Source organism: Camelus ferus, chromosome 12, assembly GCF_009834535.1.
Source record: "Camelus ferus isolate YT-003-E chromosome 12, BCGSAC_Cfer_1.0, whole genome shotgun sequence".
NCBI lineage: Eukaryota > Metazoa > Chordata > Mammalia > Artiodactyla > Camelidae > Camelus > Camelus ferus.
The window spans coordinates 45,774,356-45,795,648 of record NC_045707.1 but is presented as its reverse complement, the minus strand read 5'-3'; the positions used below and the strand labels follow the sequence as shown (position 1 = coordinate 45,795,648).

The 21,293-nt window shown below is 34.1% G+C and overlaps 1 protein-coding gene across 8 annotated transcripts in view; it reads left to right on the top strand.

The window, feature by feature from the left end:
* VEZT (vezatin, adherens junctions transmembrane protein) overlaps nt 1-21,293 on the top strand; it is a 62,395-nt gene that overhangs the window by 10,252 nt on the left and 30,850 nt on the right. For 4 of the 8 annotated variants that reach the window (XM_014555203.2, XM_006179868.2, XM_014555201.2 and 1 more), the window contains exons 2-5: nt 9,281-9,412; nt 12,466-12,552; nt 17,389-17,564; nt 19,446-19,721. In XM_014555203.2, coding sequence (XP_014410689.1) covers nt 9,281-9,412; nt 12,466-12,552; nt 17,389-17,564; nt 19,446-19,721 — 671 coding nt within the window. Of the gene's footprint in view, nt 1-9,278; nt 9,413-11,874; nt 11,948-12,465; nt 12,553-17,388; nt 17,565-19,445; nt 19,722-21,293 lie in introns of those variants that run through there. The other 4 variants (XM_014555202.2, XM_032493604.1, XM_032493602.1 and 1 more) reach the window with 3 other exon arrangements.

Below are 21,293 nucleotides of genomic sequence, written 5' to 3'. Positions count from 1 at the left end.
AAAGAATATGGTCAAGAGACAGTAAAATTTTCGTTTAGGTCAATTGGAGAAAATAGAACTATGCTATCTGTGAGTAGGTTAATTAGTTGGACCAGTTTTTATGGACCCTTTTAGCTTACTAATCTTTTTATAATTCTATGATTAGATTTCTGCTTTGCTGTTATTGGGGAAGCAATAAGTATATTAGCCATTTCTTACTTTCTGTATTCTGATGCATTTAACAACCTGGGGCCTAGCTGATCCTAGAGGGATTGCCCCTCTCAGATTTCTAAGAGATAGTAAACTACTCACTTGGCTACTATCTACCTGCCTAATTATCCCAGGGTCAGGTACCAGACCCTACCAGGGGCAGCCCCTGTGCTCCAGAGCCTGCTGAAATCATCCATCTAGACAGTCTTAAGCCTCTTTACCTTTTCTTGCCCATTCCCCTCCTCTCCCACCTGACTGACCCTGGTGCTGTCCTATGTGCCCTCCCCGAGGCATGGCCTACTCCCTTCTCTTGGGATCTGTGATTGTAACAAACTATCTTTCCAACGGCAGTTGTCTCCTGATCTATTGGCCTCACCAAACCTGTGAGTTCAGGTAAGACCTATATTTTAAAATAGTAAGACAAACTTGAGAGAGAAGTCTTACTTGTTCCTTTCAGATCTCCTTTTCTCTTCGGCAATTTTCTGTTACAGTTAAGCGTGGGCTTTGGACTCAGACCAGCTAGGTTCACATTCTGCTGGGTGACCTTGGATGAGTTACTTATCCTCCGTATACCCCAATTTTCTTTTAAAATGGGACTAGTAATAATAATACCTCTTAAGTTTGTTGTTAGGAGTAAAGGAAGTATTATAAAATACGCTTAACTTAATGCCTATATAAGCAACTCAACAAATCTTAACTATTTTTACTATTACTCTTATTATTTTCCAGCTTTGGCTTTACCTTTTTCTAAAATATTTATCTCTCTTAGGGCCCTCTTCTAACACCATGTATTTTCTCTAGCTGATCTCATCTACTTCATATGTTTCCACACCTATATGCTACCTTATAGGTTTGCCACCATATCTATTTGCTAAAAACTTAAATCTGTACATTCAGACTAGGCCACCTTCCTAATCTCCAAATATTTTAGGTCCAAGTTACTCACATTTGAATATCTCACAGGCACCTCTAACTCATTGCTTCCCTCTTCAGACTGGTTCCTTTGCCACTATTTTATATTTCAGTAAATGGTACCATCTAATTGTTCAAACCAGAAATCTAAGAGTGATCTTGGCCCCTCCATTGCCAACCACTTTCAATCATAAATGGATACTAAATTTGGGGGCAAGAATTCACAAACTAAAGAATGTTTATTACATTTTTGGAGAAGGAGTAGAAATCAAGGTAGAAAAAGAAGGGCTTTTGTATTTTATATCTTTTTGTACTGTTGGAATTCTTAGTTAAAAAATAGCAAAGCATTAAAAAAAAAAGTCCCATGAAGTTGAGCAATTGAACTTAGTTTCTTTTTATGGGTAAAACTAAGTTAACTTTTTCTTGCATATCCCGAGAGAGAAGTTAATGGTAGAATACTACTGTAACTCTAGTGCCTGACATATAGTAGATGCTCAAAAAAATACTTGGTTCATGATAGATAAACAAATGATGATTGCCATTTGAACTTCTCTTTTTCTAGATTTTTCCAGGGAATGCTGTTAGCACTTAATCATTGACATCTAGAAGACAGAGCAAATAGTTGGTGAGGAACCAGAATCAGAATTTGACCAGTAGTTCTTGCAGACTACAAATTGCTTTTCTTAAAGGATATGCAGCTCTTCTGAGAGCAGCTTTTCTGGGAAAGAGAAGCAGGGTGCCCAGAGGGTACATCAGGATTAGTGCAAAAAGAGCATCTAGGAGTCTGCTGGCTGTTTCTCAGCCTGATGCAGGTGATTGCTTGTCAGGGCCTATAGCATTGATGGAGGTGTGCCAGTAGCCAAAGGAACCACTTCCTACCTAGTAAGATGCCATTTGTGGAAGATGCTAAACTTATTTAGATGTCTAACTTTCCTAGTTAGTGTGTCCCAGTTAGTCAGATATATGATTTGTTTCTTATGTTGAGACCCCACTGCTGGGCTACTTATTTTTTGTGAATTTTTTCAATCTGTGATTCCTTATACCCTGAAACAGGGTCTCTCAAACCTCAGCACTGTTGACAGTTTGAATTGGATAACTCTTTGTGGGACTCATCCTATGCGTTGTAGGATATTGAATAGCATCCCTGACCTCTACTCACTAGATGCCAGTAACACTCCTCCCCTCCTTAGTTACAACCACCAAAAATGTCTTCAGATATTGCCAAATGTCGGAGTTGGGGGGTGGGGGCAAAACTCTACTTTGAGAACTACTGCTGTATAGGAACATACTGGTTGTTTTTGGTTTTTGTTTTTCTAAGTTGAATAAACTTACTTTTTTCCCAGATTAAAAACATGTCTAAATATGGCTCTAAAAATCACATATTTGAGCATTATTTATTCCACAAACTTCATATTAGTTTTTGGAAAGTAAATATAAGTAATTGACTTTGACAGGAAATTAGCCATTTATTTGTACCTCCGCCAAGACTGGTAACTTGAAATCTTGTTGCTAGAGGGTACCTCTGACATTTGTTGTTTTTCGTGGAAGTATTGAGTGGCTTGGGCATTGTTCCAGGAAGTTTGCAAATCCAAATATTTGTCCAGTGTTATCTGAATATTTTTAATAAATTCACTAAATATCGTGTAACAGGTTATACTAGTTGATGCTTATGTGATTAACTCACAAGTTCATTTAAAGATGTTACTAAGTTAACATTTGCTTTTTGTCATATTTTGTCATAGGTATTAAAAGTACCACTACCATTTTACAGAAGTTTGTAAAGACTTGAGTGTTCTAAAGTTTAATAAACTTACCTTTTTCCCAGAGTAAAATAATAATAAGTTAAATTTTTCCAATTTTACATTTTTCTGTTGTAGTATTTGCTTAAATCTTTTATACCAGACTCTAAGAAAATCTAGCATCTGATTTCTTTTAGCCTTTTATATACATAAAAAGAGAGAGTAATACAATGAAATTTCCATGTACCCATCACCCAGCTTCAGCTTGAGCAGCTGTTAACATTTTGTCAAACTGTCTCCTCTGTTCCTCTCCCACCCCTACCTTTCTTCTTGGAGTATTTCATAGCTAATTGCAGATATTACCTAATTTCACCTGTAATGCTTCAATATGCATCTCTAATAGGTAAGTACTTTATCTTTTTTTTTTTTTTAAAAGCTAACTCCAATACAATTATCTAGTAACATTAATAATATTTCCCTGATATAATACTTAGTCTGTGTTTGGATTTCCTTGAGTATCTCAAAAATGTCTTCTTACAATTGTTCAAACCAGGATCCTAACAAAGTCCATACATCACATTTGGGTGATATGTCCCTTTAGTCTTTAGCAGTTTTCCCCACCTCCTCCACCCTTATTATACCATTTATTTGTTGAAGAAACTGTGTAATTTGATCTGTTGAACTTCCATATTCTGGATTTGGCTGGTTGTGTAGGCTAAGATAGCATTTGAGTAGGTACGAAATTCTGTATTTTAACATACTGCTTTTTTATCTTGTTTCCCAACAAACATCGTGAGTTTTGTTTTTACCACCTGCACAAGTTTAAGAACCCCCGTATCATTCTTATCTCGTACTTAAGGAAGCTGAGACCAAGAGAGATTTTCCTGAAATGTAGCAGCTTACTTGGAAAATATCAGGTCACTTAGTATTTTCCTAGGTACTATTGACTGTTGAAAGCTGGGTGTACCATGGTTTTCTCAGATGTATCATAGTATGAAACTTTTAGCAAAGACCTCACCTGTTTTGATTTCTCCTCTGTGCCTAGATATTGCCTGCCACAAAGAGGATGTTTAATTAGTATTTATTATTGAATGAGTTGCCTAATTCTGCCAGATTTGGCCTATTCTTCCCTCTCTGAACTAGAACCTGGACTTGCTCTGTCTATAAGCGTTTAAAGCAGTTTAGAAGAGAGAACCTAATAATAAGAGCATTTTACCCCCAACTCCATTTCTGCACTAGCCTATCTTACTTTTTAAATGCAAACCAGCAGTAATGATACTGGCACTTCTACAGAATGCACCATAAATCATGCAGAAAATAAACAATGCATTAAGTGACTGGTTCAGACTTTATGTATCCATTAGTGTGGGATCTGATATGTAGTTGTTTTTTTTTAACAGTGCTTGTTCAGCAAAAATATTGGGATTTTTGTCTAGTTTTGCTTATTTTTCTTATAAAATTATGTTTCAGCCATCAGAATAGTCTTAGCACAACCAAAAACTTATGGCATTTTTTCATTTAGCAAAACTCTTTCTGGTGCTATGGTGTGTATTTTCTGTCTGCTAAAATTTACAGGAATAGTGAACCACAAGGATTTCCTGAGGAGAAGCTCCCACATGCTGTGTCTGGGGTTTCTCATATTTCTTTTGGCAGCAGTAATATTCTGCAGTACTACAAAATTATAGTTTGAGTCCAGTGCTAATAATTTCTCTTCAAGAAAACAACTTACCTGAAAACTTCGTGGTTCTATTTTGCTTGAACTGGGGGAAAATGTTGTAATAGAGAAAATTACTTATCACCACCTACTCTACCTTACGCTCCATAAAAAACAATCCCTTTCTAAAACTGTCAAACTATAATACTACTCATTATATGAAACATAGAAATTTCTGTTATTAATTTTTAAGCCTAACTGCTCAAAACCTCTGTATATAGTGGTTAAGGCTGTTGCAATAGGGAGCCTCACCTTGCTGTTAAAAAAAAAAATTTATATCGGGTGATCAGACACTATTTGCCTCTTTCATTCTCATCTATCATTCATATACAAAATGTGCAAAACTCACAATATGGTCTCATACTGCACTTTAAAATTAACCTTTTGAAATTATCACTTGTTGAATTTAATATGGCTATTCTTTCGTAATAGAATTCTCTGAAAAAAGTATTAAAATACTCCTCCCTTTCCAACTACATATCTGTTTAAGGCCTGATTTTCTTTATATATACTTCATACAAAACAATAATTGCAACAGATTCGATGCAGTAGCAGATATAAGAATCCAGCAACCTCCTGTTAAGCCAGACATTAAGAAATTGGCAAAAATGTAAAACAATTCACTCTTTTCAATACATTTCTTTCATTGTGGAAAATTTTCTTTCACTGAAAATATGTCATTTACATTAATATTATAGTAAGTCTGTTGTTATTTTAAGTAAGTTAATATTTTAATTTTTTTTACTTTAATTTCTGATATGAATATCATTAGACATGCACATAAACAAAAGCTCTTTGGGACTTTCAATAATTTTTAAGACCATAAAGGGGTCTTGAGACCCAAAAAATTTGAGAACCACTGGACATGATTTGGTTTTCTAAGATCTTTCAAATAGTACACAGGTTATTTGGCAGTTTCACAGAAAAAGTGATAATTTTATCCTCCAAACATTTTTTTAAATAATGTAAAATAACTACTAAAAATTCCTTTGCATTCTTAAAAATTGCTCATGTTCTACAAGGTCAATCTTGGTTAGTTCATCTTGGCTAATGTTCAGTTTGTTAACCAAGGGACGGTTGTTTTTCATTTGTGTGTTATCATTAGTTAAATTTTAAATTTTCTTTTGGTTCAAAGGTGATTGAATTATAAAAGGAGAAATAAATGCTACAACTCAGAATACTAACATAAACATAATGAATAGAGCTTTAGTGTTAATATAGTCTGAGTTTGTATGTTAAAAAGTGACATGATTTGCATTAACAGCCAAAAAAAGAAAAGTGCAAACATGAAATATGATGATAACTAGAATTAACATTTTACTGGACCTGTAGTACCTTCATCTGCAGTCTCCAAAGGTGGTCTAGTCTGAAATGTTGCTGAATAGTTACATAAAGTCATGAAACAAAGCACAGTGATGGCCTTGGCAAGACAGAATTTTCCAGAACTGTTAAACAGTGCTTTCTAGGCTGAAAGTAATAAATTCTGTTACTAAAGATGGGGACGAAACCAGAACTGCTAAGGCATCATTCATAGATGTATAGCACAAATGGATATGCCTCACCTTTGACCAGAAGTTTGTGAAACTAGCCAAAAAGTTAATGAGAAGGGTTTTTTTTTGTTTATTTGTTTAGGGTTTTTTTATGTTCAAAAATATTTAATTCACTTCAAAATGTCATACTAATTATGGTGGTTTCTGTGCACTTCTAAAGCTTTAGTCATTTAGCTCCAGTACATTACTAAAATAATATATTAATTTATGTTTGGAAAAAAGGCAGAGTAAGCTACAGGTAGAATTACTGTATCAAATGACACTGTTGGACATTATCAGTAGTATACAAGGTAAACAATTAATGCTGCTATTTTGTGAAATAACATGTGTTCCAGATTATAGTGATCCAAACTGAGTGTGTATGCTTTTAGTTGATGTGGAGAACGTATAGGGAGAACAAAGTATTCATTGTATCTCTTCTGTTTAATCACTTAAAAAAATCTGTTACAGATATTCCATTTTGTTATTTTGTGAGCTGTGACAGACTGGAAAAGGAAGGGACATTGGGGTCAGTGCTCACATGGTGTCGGCTAAGTGTGCTGTAAGAAAGGGCATTACAATTTGAATAAAAAAGAAGTTTGGCCCCATCCCCACCCTGCAAGCCTCTTCCAGAGAACAGTTAGCAGTCAAGAGTGTGCCTCATGATCTTAAACTGAGTCGAGTCAACAAACGTAAGGCAGTTGGAACAGATTTGTACTGTGCCTATTTTTATACAGCTGGTGAAAGAAGAATGGTTTTTACTTTTTTAAATGGTTGGTGAATATATCAAAAGAATGGTATTTTGTGACATGTGAAAACTATAAGAAGTTCAGTATTTCCATAAATAAGGTTTTATTGGAACATAACCACATTCATTGGTCTTTGTCTTGTCTGTAGCTGCTTTCACACTACAACAGCAGAGGTGATCAGTTGCGACAGAGACCATATGGCCTACAAAGCCTGAAATGTTTGCTATCTGGCCTTCTACAGAAAAAGCTGAATTAGAGTAACTCCACTTTGATCCATCTTATTTATTATTCTTCCCCATGGGAGTTCATTTGAAGAAAGGGTTCTATTGCCTTAAAAACAAGTTTTGTTTTGTTTTGTTTTTAAAGTATGTAAACTTTTCAAAAGGTCAGCCCAAAAGAGCTAGCATTCTTGTTCTTTTGCCACTCTGGGGCCAGAGCAGGGTGGGGTTCACAGTTCAGTTTGAAAATACAGATTGAGTAATTGAACGTAATATTTGAAGGTACATTATGAGTGTAAAAAATTAACCATTTGTGCCACCAGAGATTTTAAGTCTGATGATAGGGTAAGAAACATGTTTTTCCTCCTTAATTTTTTAATTTTTTGCATATTTTTCTCAAAGGAGAGATTAAACATAGCTTAAAAGGAAGGCATTTGACTCATCTTCCTGTTCTCTTAAATTGATAGCCAGTAAATTGCTGCCAGTTCAGCAAATCCCCACTTTAACTCGTTTTTCCAAACTCAGATATATTCCCTAAAATTATTGCCTCTCCTGTTAGCAACCAATGCATTCCTGTAATTGTTAATTTGCTTCGTGTCTCTGTACTAATCCATATTATAAGCTTCTTTAGTGTCTTCCTCTCTAGACACAGGAGGGACTGTAATTTTAGGTAATACAGCATATTTCAGCATTGGCTTTGGAGTCAGACCTATCCTGCTTTACCTAACTGAGTGAATGTTTCCTCATCTATGAAATGGGAATAACAATAGTAATGAGGATGGTAATAATAATACTTCTAGAGTTTGTTGTGAACCTTAAATTAGGTGATGTGTGTAAAATGCTTAGTTGAGCTTTTGCCACGTAGCACTATATCATCTGTGTGGCCGTTGTTGTTTTGGTGTTGGTTGTTATTGTATTTCTAATGTCTGACTTAGGTCTTTTTTAAGTATTAAATATCTGCTTGAATGGAATCAAGGTTTATTTTATACATGTTACCAATTTTGTGCTTTAGAGAAGATTAAAAGGTAAAATAAAATTTGCTTTTATCCAGAAAGAGTTGTCCCATGGAGTTACATCCAATAGTGATGATAATATTTCTGTTTGATAGTTAGGGTAATTTTGGTATTTTGCTTTTCTGTGTGTGTGTGTTTTTGTTTTGTTTTGGTCTATTCCAAAACCTGTGCTCTTTCCACATGGCTTATATAAAGTTGAAGTATAAATTGAGTGCTTACTGTGTGCCAGGGACCGTTCCAGATGTTTTATATTGATTTAGTTCTCATAAGAACCCTATGAACTAGGTGATGTTTATTTTTCCTATTTTTAGATGAGATAGCTGAAGCATAGAAAGATTATACATTGCCATGGGTTACCAAGATAGTAAGAAGCAGAGTTGGTATTTGAACCCATAGCCTGGCTCCAGAGTCTGTGTTCTTAACCTATCTAAACTGTCTCTTATTTGCCATATGCTTATATGTAAGTTTATTTTAGGTCACTTTATTGGTGTTTTAAGTTTGTTTACAGTACTGGCATATGATAAACAATACATATTTGTCCTTGAATTAATTAATCAATATGATAGTATGGTAAAATTATAATTGATACAGTATGATCATTGCTAATTCTTCTTGGCTTCAAGTGATAACTGTTTGTCACTGTAGGTCCTCTTCTGAGTTACATTTAGCCAGGATTGGCTATTTTGATCTATTCCAGCAAAATCTTGACAAATTGCTTAACAAGTCTATTTATATTCTTAAATTCACTTTTTCTGTCTGGTACCCATCAAAAAATATTTGTTTTATTTAATTTTTTCTTTTTTTGGTTACTCTATTGAATTGTTTGTTGATTTTTTTTTTTAACGTTAAGTGGCATTGTGACAGACAATTCAGTACTTTAGAGAAGAAGCCTTAAATTTAGAATTTGAGCGTACTTGTCATGATTTGAATTTGGCCTCTAAAACTTTTGAAATACCGTGGATCCTTGAAACATACCAGGGTTAGGGGCACCAACACTTGCTCAGCTGAAAATCCACAAATAACCTTATAGTCGGCCCTCCCTATTCTCAGTTCCCCTTCTGGGAATTCAACTAACCTTCACCCTTTAGTGCTGTAGTACACATTTTTTTTTAAATCTGCATAAAGGTGTACCCCTGCAATTCAGATCCATGTTGTTCACTGGTCAGCTGTAAATTTCAAATGATCTTGAAATTTACTTTATTTTATATCTCTTTCAGAATTCTCCACTTTACCAGTACTTACAGGATCTGGGACACACAGACTTTGAAATATGTTCTTCTCTGTCACCAAAACCAGAGAAATGCACAGTGACAGAGGGACAACAGCCTCCCGCAAGAGCCCTGCCAAAGGTAAGAAGGCACACTCATTCTCCATGACTCAATCTTTTGTTTCCTGATTTTTTAAACTGCATTTACCCTTATCCTTGCAAAAAAACACCTTGTTAGCACCTCCATGTCTTTCCCTACACTGGTAAGACATGTTTTTATTTCATCAGTAGTACAAAACTGTTTAGATAAACATGAATAATTGTTATTTTGGGCTATCTCATGGGTAATTCATATAATGAATTGAAATGAATGTTATTGAGGATTGAAATATATTATATATTTAAATATGTAAGTTATCTGGAGGGAACCAGAAAAATAAACTAAAAGCTTAATGAGAATCTAACTATAGGGCTCCTATATTAACTAGAATTCTTTTTCTTTAAATTTTTTTTTCCAACAATACAAATTATAAGAAAGCCAGTTAATATTTCATAGACAATTTCAAGGATCTATGATGGAGTGGGAATATGTAGCTTAGTTTCTGAAGCCCTTTATATCTGTGGTATCATATATTTCATACAGTAGATATGTCATAGTTGATGGACAGCATTTTGAGGCTGAAATACTAGAAGAAATAACCATTAATTATGTTCTGTAAAATGCATTCACTGGATTCATTTATGTTCTGTTAGCTGTATTTACTAAAATAAGAAAATGTTATAGTACATTTCAGGAATTAGAAAAGGAATTCTAATTCAACAGAAAACAATATAACCCGATTACTTCATTTCTTGAGAATTCTAGTTTAATCAATGTTTTATTATAAGACTCAATTATAACAAAATGAGACTTTCAGAGTTTTCAATTAGTCATTTATTCTGTGTGATAGAGAGGTAAGGATCTTTCCTTCTGTTCTCTTTAGGAAAAAAACTAAAATGTGATGTGGCAAGTTGGGCCCTATTGCAACAGCACAGTAAACACCAGAGAAATGTTTTTTAACTAACACCCACAAGATGGGAGTTAGAGGAGTGAGAGCTTGCAGGGACCAGAACTAGTTTTCCTTGTCGTCTGTACTTAAACCCTTTCTTCTTGCTCTTTTCAAATAAGAATGTTCCTGGGAAAAGTTTTGGAAGCAAAACCTAAAGATATATCTAAAAGATTATTTATAGATTAAAACTTAGATTTGAGATTACTTGGCAACAAAAGACAAAGAATGAGCCAAGTGATAATACTGGGGCAGGAGCTGGATGTTGACCTCTTTGTGTGTGTGTGTGTTTGTGTGCACAAACTTGGGTTTTGTAAGTATTTAATCCTCTTATGACAGGTGTTTTTACTTGTAGATGTTGTTAATTTATAAATAAATAAAATGAGAGTTTAAAATTCATCCTCTCAGAAATTGAGGAACAATAAAAAGCTAGCAAGAGGGTGTTTTTCAAAATTACCATATGTTTGGAAAGTTTATTTAGTCTTCATAGTACACATTTCAAGTACGAGCATATTTTTCTAAAATGGAGGTTTTCAAAATCGGGGCAGCTAAATTTTAGAAAGACTTTGTTGTTCCTTCTCAGTGATATATTAGAATTGCCCCCCAAATTCTGTTCAAGCTGTGAAGTACCAGTTATTTTTTTGGAAAGCAAATTTTCTGTATCAGTTCATGATGAAACAGTCGTTAGTATTAATCACCCTTTTTAACTTAAAAAAATGTGATTGTTAAATAATTGTTGGGTAGTCTGTATTGGTATTCTCACCATGAATAATAGTTCTCTGAATATTTTTCTGGTTTCTTTTTCTTTGATTATTCTTAAACGTTCCTTTCATCAAATTCAGTCTTCCTGGCTTGGTCTGTTTTCTCTGAGTGATCTCATCTACTTTCTTGTCCTTATTGGCTACTTTTGTCCATTCTCCACTTTCACTGAGTTCCAGATGCTTGTTAGACATTTCTATCTGCCTGCATCCAGAAAACTCGGATTCAACATGTCTAAAACAGAGCTATTTTCCTCAGAATCTCTGAGACAAAAACCAAAATATTCTTTCTCTGTTCCTAAATTACCACCCTCTCAAAATTATCTTAGTTTCTTGTCACTCCCACATTGATTTGGTTGCTAAGTGATTTATTGACTTACCTTTTTTGTTTCTAAAATCTAATCCTTACTCATTACCATTTTTGCTACCTTAGTTCAAGCCTTTATCATTATTTAGCTGGACTATTATATATCCTCCTAATCATGCTCCTTGGCTACACTCATTCCCTGCTAGTACAGCCTCCACACTGTTGGCAGTTATTTTTCTAAAGTGCTGATTTTTATTGTTTCACTTCCATATATAAAAACCTTTGGTGACTCCTCACAGTCTATAGGTAAAGTCTAACTTATCATTAAGACCAAAGTACCTATCTCAGTGCACCTCTTTCACTTCAGTGCTATTCCCTTCTTCCCTTGGGTCTTAGTAGCTGTCCCAAACTATGCCACCATCCCCACAGCATGTGTTTTCATGGCTCTCTCCTTTATGTGTATTCATCTTTGTTCCCATGACCCTTTTTTTAGTACCTTGGATATAGTAGTCACTCAGTGAATGCAAACTCCATTTACTGGCCTGCTCAGGAAATGGGCTATTAAGGTAAATTGAAGTTTTGATTGATTCAATATATAACTTTTATTTCAATATGACAGTTTTTCTAAAATTGATTGAAATACCTTTCTGCCTTAGTACTGTTGAATGAAATAAATATTCTTCATATTTGAGAATCTGGAGCAGTTGGTTTTGAAGTACATACCATCATCCTGTTGACATAGATAGTATATAGTGTACCTAAGATAAATGGGCTGCATCACAGTGACTTTGATTGCGCTTTAAAAATCAGGTTTCCAGGTCTCACCCAAACTTACTGAATATGAATTTAGTTTGGGGGCCCAGAAATATGTTTCTAACTAAAATCTCTAGGTGATTCTGATGTGCAAGTAAATTTGGGATCTAATAAGGAGGCTGAGACATACTGGCAAAGCATATAACCTAGATGATTTTTTCCTTCCTTTTTCTGGTAAAAATTATGATTAATTAGAAGTAAATTATTTGAAGTTTTTCTGCTGTTTAGATGTGGTTTAATAATCCTATACTATGTCATTCATCTCCTTCAGCAAGGCATCCTGTTAAAAGTGGCTGAGACCATCAAAAGTTGGATTTTGTCTCAGTGCAATAAGAATGATGACTTACTTCACAAATTGGTAAGTGTTCATTTTACTGTTTTTCACTTTTCAGGGCTGTTTTGCTACTGATTTGGGCGGTGATTGCTTTTGATTAGAAATTCTGGGCTGATCTCCAAAAGGAAACTGTCAGCTTTATGAAGTGTTAAAGTTTGTTTGTATCACCTTAAAAAGAAAAAAAAAGGAAAGAGAAGGAAATTCTTCAATAATTGGGGATCTCTGAAATTGAACTCATTAGTATTGTCTCATAGGTCTCCTTAGAGGTTATTAGCCATTTAGAATAGGGTATTCTGGTACTTATTAAAACCCTGTTTGTTAGATTACTCATTTCCTGCTGCCAGCTTCCTCCATTGATAGATACTCCTCTCAGAGAGGAAGGGAATAGATATACTAGTGGGATCTTCTCCCTTTTCATTAGGAACTTGACTGTCTCTGTCACACAGCCTATGATTACAAAGTTTCGGCAAAATCAAAAGTGGTTCCTCTGTAATTTATTTATCGTTAAACTACTATTCTCTGACAACTTCATATATAAAATTTAGTCTCCTTGGACTGGTAAATCACAGACTTTCCTAAAGGCTTGCTTGATTTCTGAGCTCTAAGAGGAAGTACTTGAACCTTTTTACATCTTAACAATACAAAATGTAGGTAGTATAGCTAAAAGATTAAAGTTATGAAATTTTCATGGCTCTCACAAGTAAGCAGGTTTCAGGATCTTCTGCTGGCCTATGACCTTAAGATGATAATTATCATTCTTGTAAATTATCATTTGTAAAGAGATGTTTACAAAGTGCTTTCACATTTTGATTTGGTAATCTAAACATTATTTGAGGTTTAGTGTATTTACCAGTGGGAAAGCCTAAGGTTCTGGCAATTCAGTTTGGTTAAGAATACTCATTAAGTGAATTGTTCAAGAATGTTCAGCCAGAAGGTGATAGAGTCAGAATTTGAACTCAGCACTCCCAGTTTCAAAGCCCAGACTCTTTCCATTATAACCCACTATGTCTCTAGCTTGAGTAGTATTATGTTTTGACTAAAATTACTTTTTTAGCAATCTGTATGGATAAGTTCTCTGTTCAGGGTTTCATCTTGGTAGGTGTGTTGAGAAGGTCAGTAAAGTCTCTTGTCATCTACATAGAATATCATCTCTATCCAGGTGGAGCCATCCTCATTCTTCAGTGATACTAGGACTGTGGTAAGGTATATGGATCCATATACATTTTTCTGTGGTTTAATCATAGTCTGCATAGTCATGATCTTTTCATTCTTGGTTCTTTGTCACTGGCCACTTGTTTCATGTCATGTTTCACTGTAAAGTGCCAGCTTCTATATGCATCCCACTTTGTACCTATATTATGGAGAATTATAAAAAATACATATCTAAGAAATAGTTTACTAGTAATGGAACAAGGAATTACCCAGTTTGCTTCTGACATGAGATTTGTTTTCTTTCCCCTTGATTATGAAATATTTAAAATTTTGTTAGCTATACAGATCCTCTTTCCTTTTATAAAGATACTGACAATTGCTCCACGATAACTGAACATTTTATGATTGTTCGTTTTGATTACGGTAGTACTTTTCTTCTTAAAGATTAAAAAAAAATTCCTTTATCCAACTGTGATAATAGTATTATTGGCACTTTTTAAGCACTTTTTAGCCTCTAACGTTCTTTCACACATGTTATCTCATTTGATCCTCAACAGCTTTATTAAATAGAACTATATATTAAAAAATATATAAGATCGTTGAAGTATATTGACATATGCATAAGTTCTCTTCTCCATCCCTGGGGGCTGGAAATAAATAATAATCTCTTTATTCTTTAACTGTACTTCTCCTATTCTTTTTGTTCCATCCAGGCAGAAATCTTCCGAAGTTATCTTCTCATGCCATATCTCTGTTTAGATCCTAAAAAATCCCCGCTATCCATCAAATCAAGTCCAATTCATCACTTTGACATGAGTCTGTATAATTTGGCCCTAATCTACCTTTCCAGCTTTATACACCAATATATTCATCAGACCAACACAGCCTTCCTTTTCCTTTATTTCTTACCTATTTTCTTTGTCTATATTTGTGCTATTATACTATGGAATTCTTTCCACTTTTCTATTATTGGAATCTTTTCAATAAGCAGTACTAGCCCTTCCTCAAGACCGTTATCAGAAACGTCAGCCTACTGGATCTCTTTTTTCCTACAATAACTTTGTAATAATTATCTATGCTATGTTCTGTAAGTTTTTACTTTATGTGTGCTTTTCTCGGTTGTATTTTTAATTATTTTGTATGTACTAACAGCTAACACTTACATAGTGCTTACTGTGCACCAGATATTCTTAGTATTTTACAAATACTGACTTATTTAATCCTTGCAACAACCCTGTGAAGTGGGTACTATTACTGTCTTCATTTTGCAGATGAAGAAACTGGGACAGAAAGGTTATTAACTTGCTTAACTTTTGGAGCCAACATACAAACCTAGGTACTAAGTCTTGACACAAACTTGTTGAGGGTGAGCCAAAGTTCACATAGTATACCTTCCCCCAGCACAGAGCACCCATGCTATTAATAGTACCTCGAATCATACTGGTTTTGGGGAGGCATTATCCCAGTTTTACAACAGGTCTGATGCCAAAGAATGGTGTTGAAGAAAGTGAGTACCTGTTGAAGCAGCATGTCCATAAGAGAGTCTCTGAAGAGGGGACAGCTCCCATTCTATGTTAATAGTTCCCCCCTCTCTATCAGCCTTAACCTTCATTTAGTTAAGCTTCTTTAAACTTACCCATATAAAAGATCTGGTTTCAAGATTTTGTAGCAAAAGTTTGATTTTAAATACTTATATTTGAATATGGCTGTGTCTGATTGGGGAATCCAAACCAAATTATAAGGCCAATATGTGAAGATTTATTTTAAAGATTACTTGGAAAGCTACCATACTCCACCTCCTGCCCTCCTGGCCCCCCACTGCCCACCTGCTGTCGATACCCTCAGTCCACTTCCCCCCTCCCCACCCCCAACAGTAGTATCAAGTGAGTTGTGCTGTTCTCTCTTAATGAAAGTGGGGTGGAACGTCAAAAAATTAAGTAGTTCCTAGTGTTAGAATTGTAAGAGAGACGAGGCAGTAGTTCCAATATGAAGCATGAAAGTGCTGCAGAGGTATGTATGTAGGGTATGTCAGTAAATGGTAAGAAAAAAAAACCCCAGGCTAAAATTAAGATCAACATTCCATTGAGAAGCTTTTTCTCTTTTCTTTTCTTTTTCTTTTTCTTTTTCTTTTTCTTTTTTTCTTTTCTTTCTTTTCTCTTTTCTTTTCTTTTCTTTTTTCTTTTCTTCTTTCTTCCTTCCTTCTCCTCCTTCCTTCCTTCCTTCCTTCCTTCCTTCCTTCCTTCCTTTCTTCTTTAGAAATATATCCAAATAGACCTAATATTAAAAATATTCTTCTCCTTCTTTAAAAGTGATGTATAACCCATGATCAAGGGGCTATGTACTCAGTTTGATATAAGGATCTCTGCATTCCTGCTTAAGCCTTCATTATGATCAACTAGGGCTGGAGTCTGGTGCGGGAATGATAAAGAGCAAACCTGCTGCTTTCAAACCCTAGACCTAATTGGTTTTACTTTAATTGCTAAAGGCCTTGTCCATTAAAAGTTCTCTTTATTTTTATCATGCAATAGGATCATTCTATTCCAAAATTTAACACAACATAAAATGTTAATTTTTCTGATAGAGGAGACTATATTCTTCAGCTATCAAAGACTTTGGTTTGAAATCAGAATTCTAGAAAGTTACTTAATCTCTTTGAGCTTCAGTTTTCTCTATAGAATGGACAGGAGGGTGATAATGTGCATCACATTATCTGTGATACTGTGAGAATTAACTTATCTGCCCTAATGTTGCTACCTCATCTCTCACCTCTCTACCATGTACACTCTACACAAAACTAATATTGGTGGCTTGTAGGTCCCCAGACTAGAAGAGGCTTGCTTTTATTCTGTCTCATCCCATTCTTCCAGGTCTTTCATTTGGTCAGTTCTTGTTTATCCTTTAATACTTAGCTTAGGTATCACCTCTTACTTTCTCTGACTTTGTTGCAAGTTTTGGTCCTTCTGTGCCATTTTCATAATAACCTACTTATACCTCATCGCACTTCTTTGCACTTGATATTGTAACTGCTTACTTTTTGGTCCTCTCCATTAAACTATGAACACTTTAAGAGTAAAGACTTGTATGTCTTATTCATTTCGTGTGTGTGTTCTTGGTGTTGAGCATGTTGCCTTGTATGTATAAGGTATTCCTTGATAGATGGATAAAAGGAAAAGAGGGAGAAATAAATGAGCTGATACATGTGAAAGCATTTTGTAAACTATAAAGTGCTATGCACACATTAGTGTCATTTTGTATTATATTCCTTAATGATATATTTTAATATCCGAATGTCCATTTTTAGAAAGCCTTGATCTTGCTGATGTAATTCTTAGATATTGACTATATCATTACAGTATCCAGGGACAGCATCTTCTGTTACAGAATTATATTTTCCATATTGTTTTCAACAATTTAATTAATTAAGCTTAACTCAACAGGTTTATTAATCTGTAATTACTTCATATCTCTTTAAAAAACATATATTTCACTTCCAGTGGCTCAGTAATGTCTGCCTCAGTCTTTATTGTTTCACATTTACAGTGAAAATAAAACCCCATACATCATACTGAAAATAGATTATTGCTTCCTCTTCTTGGAGTCTATAATGAAAATAAACACCTCTAATTTTATTAGCACGGTAGGAGCTTAGTATTTAATACAAAATTATGCTGTGTATTAATACTTCTCTTCCTGTCTTTTAATGGCAAGGATACTGGATTCCGACTCGACTCACTACATACCATCCTGCAACAGGAAGTCCTGTTACAAGAGGATGTGGAGCTGATTGAGCTGCTTGATCCCGGTATCCTGTGTGCAGGGCAGCCTCAACAACAGGAAAATGGACACCTTCCAACACTTTGCTCCCTGGCAACCCCTAATATTTGGTACTGTCCAGAAAATGTTTATCCTTTGCTTACATATAGAGTATTAGCAGAGGAAATCTATCATCATGCTCTCTATTGTAAAGGCATTATAAACATTTTAGCATTGTAATTAATGTAATGATATGCCAGAGGCTACAAAAAAAAAAGGTAACTTTCTAAAGTAAATACTATTAAAAGTGAAACTAGAAAAAAAAATCCAATTTGATAATTAGGTCTGTGTTTAACAACCTAACAAGTAGGTGTAACATTTGCCAAAAAGATTCTCTCTTGCCCACATACCTTACATACACTTGTGCATGAAGTCCTAGCCAGTTCTTTATGTTTCTTTACAATTAAGAGATTATATCATAATCACATTGTGGAGATACCAAGGACAGGATAGGACATGGAGGTAAACAGTTGATTCCTGCTTTGTTGGCTGAGAAGAGCTCATAGGGAACTTAGGCAATTCAGACTATCATAAAACTTGTCAACTACTTGCAGTATTTGGGGCTAATACAGAAGTCTCAGACCATAATTTTAAAAAAAAAAAAGTATACATATATATATATACACACACATACACACACACACACACAAAACTGTTAATATCCTTTTCCTATTAAAGTAGGAATTTATTAAATGAACTAAATTATTGCTTGAACTGTTCAAGGTATACAGCAGTAAATTCATTTGCCTCAGTGTTCTGAATTTATCTATCTTTCCTGTCACATTGACATGCTTCATATTGTAGCAAGTAGCAAAATAATCATGTTTTCTAAATATATAGTCACTCAGATATCATGATGAAGTAAAGCATCATATCCTTTAAAAATTTAAGAACTTTAAGGAGTTGCTAGAAGGAACCATTGGTTTTAAGAGTTTTACAACTTTACTTTCAAGTTTCCTTTAGCCATAAATGTAATTAAGCAACTATGAGGCCTATAAATACTTTTAGACTTTGCCATCAATACAGAAAAGTATATGAAGAGATTTTGCTTTATGATATTAGCATTATCATCTAACAGTAAAGGATCCCAAGGGAAATTAGGGCAGACAAATACTTATTAAGAAGCATTCCTACATGTGATTTTCTTTATAGTTTGACCATAACTGTCTTCAGGTATTATTGATGTTGTTTTTCAGATATCCTCAGATACAGCTCCCCTATATTTACCTCTTTTATATATATATACACACACATACATATACATACATACATTTTCATCAAAGCCTTCATTGCTTGAAAGTTATATTTTAGTCTGTAGATTGGTAATTGACCTAAATTTTAAAAATTTCATACATATTTTTATTTCAGTTAAACAGTATAAAAGAACAAAGCTTGTTTATATTATAGTCTGCAGTAAGTATGTATACTCAATTAGATTACTTTATTCAAAATAATTATTAAGTGTATATTATTTCTAATTAGAAAAATGTGTCTATTTTCTTGAGAATAGTATGTTTTTGCACAAAAAAAGTCTGATTTTAGGGAAAAGAACTTCATAACATCTTCAAATATTGGAGTATTTTAATATTAAAAATTAGGGGAAATTAAAGATTTTTTTACTTTTATATTTGTAAAATTGGATTTTAAAATCTATAATTTATTTTTAGGTTAAAGAGGACATATCTTTAAAACAAAAAGTTTTTTCAGAAGACATATATCTATGTCCTTTACCTAAACTTACTAGTTTAGATTTTATTACCTAAGCACCATTGTCTAGTTGCCAGATATTTTTTAACTGTTTCACATTGCTTTCTAAAATGTCATATTTTTAAAGTCATACTTTATAAAGAAGCTAGCATTTTATCTACTTTAGAAAACCTAAATTACTAACTAAAGTAACTCATCTTTCTCTAGACTGATGGATTATCATTTTCTTGGCTTCTCTGTTCTAGGGATATCTCAATGCTATTTGCCTTCATTAGTTTGCTCGTTGTGCTTCCCACTTGGTGGATTGTATCTTCCTGGCTGGTATGGGGAGTAATTCTGTTTGTTTATCTGATCATAAGAGTTTTGAGATTATGGAGGACAGCCAAACTACAAGTAACACTAAAAAAATACAGTGTCCGTTTGGGAGATATAGCAACAAATAGCCGAGCTTTTACTAATCTCGTGAGAAAAGCTTTACGTCTCATTCAAGAAACTGAAGTCATTTCCAGAGGATTTACACTGTGAGTTCATTTTTCATTTTATTTTTAAAATAATTCTTTTCCACTACATGGTTGAATTTGAATATTTATTGCCTATTTTAATTTCTGTGTTGAATTTACAGAAAAAAAGTAGATTTCTCTTTTATTAAAGCATTTATTAAAGTCTATTAACTGCTAAGTGAAGGAAAAAATACATTATATGCTGGATGTAATAAGTAGTATGCTTCTGCTAATCTACTTTGAGAAACCAAAGTGCTTTGAGAATCATGATTATTTCTGCGTAATACCACGTGATTATATGATATAATATATAGAGAGTCCTCACATATAATATACATATATAATAGAGAACCTTGAACTTAGGATGCAATAGTTATCCAATAAATGTTTGTTCCCTTTATTCCCTGTCAGATGCTCGCTTTACTCAGTTTAAATGATAAATGTATCTGACGTGAATTTATTTTGAAAAATCTTACCATGTATTAATAATACTCTTTTGGTAAATATTAACAGATATTATGGCACTGATACTCTCAGAATATCATGCAAATAATGATATTTCATATTCTCACAGGAAATTAAATATTCACTGGTATAACTGTTAAGTGTATTAAGCTACTGGATAGACAGGCTATTTATTCTATTAATAAAGGCAAAGTTGTGTTTATTGAACATTGATTATGTTCTATAAACTATGCTAGACAATTTTGCATACAACTAAAGAAATACAATTGTAAGTGGTAGAGCAAAAGTTCAAGTTCATTCCATCTGATTCTAAACCTATTTCCTGTACACGAGGGTGCCATCTAAATGCTCACAGGTGATGGTTGTACTATAGTGTATTTAATAACTTATACAGCTCATAACCTCTGCAACCTGTAGGTGGGAGAAAGTAAGTATTTGGCAAAGTATATTGCTCTTAATTAGCTGTATCTGGAAAATCATGAAAAGGAGGAGGGCCAGAACAACCTTTGATGGTCATTGCATCTTTCATTCTGCTCTGCTCTAGAGTAGTACTTAAACAATCTTGACATAAAAGCTGTATTTGGGACATCATGAAACAAAGAAATGGAAGAGTCTCCAGTAGTCATCTCATTCTTCACTTTGTTGTGTTCTGAAATGTTTAAAAATCCTGAGACATAAGAGAGGTTTTATAACTTTTCTTTCTGCTCAATTCAAAATGTAACAGTCCTCAGTGTCTGTTAATTTTTGTCCTTCCACTGTAATTAAAGTTCACTTCTTGTTGATAGAGCCTAGCAAATACTAAGTTGTGTCAAATTTTAAAAGTTCAAAATCACAGTAAGAGTAAGTAATAGCTACTTTTCACTCTTGACTTGCACAGCATTTTATCAAGAGGGCTGACTGGTTAAGCAGAGTGGCTGTGTGTCCAGTTAATGCTTAGGTGTGTACAGGGGATTCTGTTCCTTTTGTCATTTTTCCACTTTGACCTATATGTATAGACTTGGCATGAAGAGCTAAAATTGGCCAGTGGTTTCCCTCTGGATTTTGACTTACCTATTCAAATGAAGACAGGCAGAAGAAATGCTGGGAAAAATTGTGTTTCACTTGTTTCCATCTAACTGGAAAATAGAT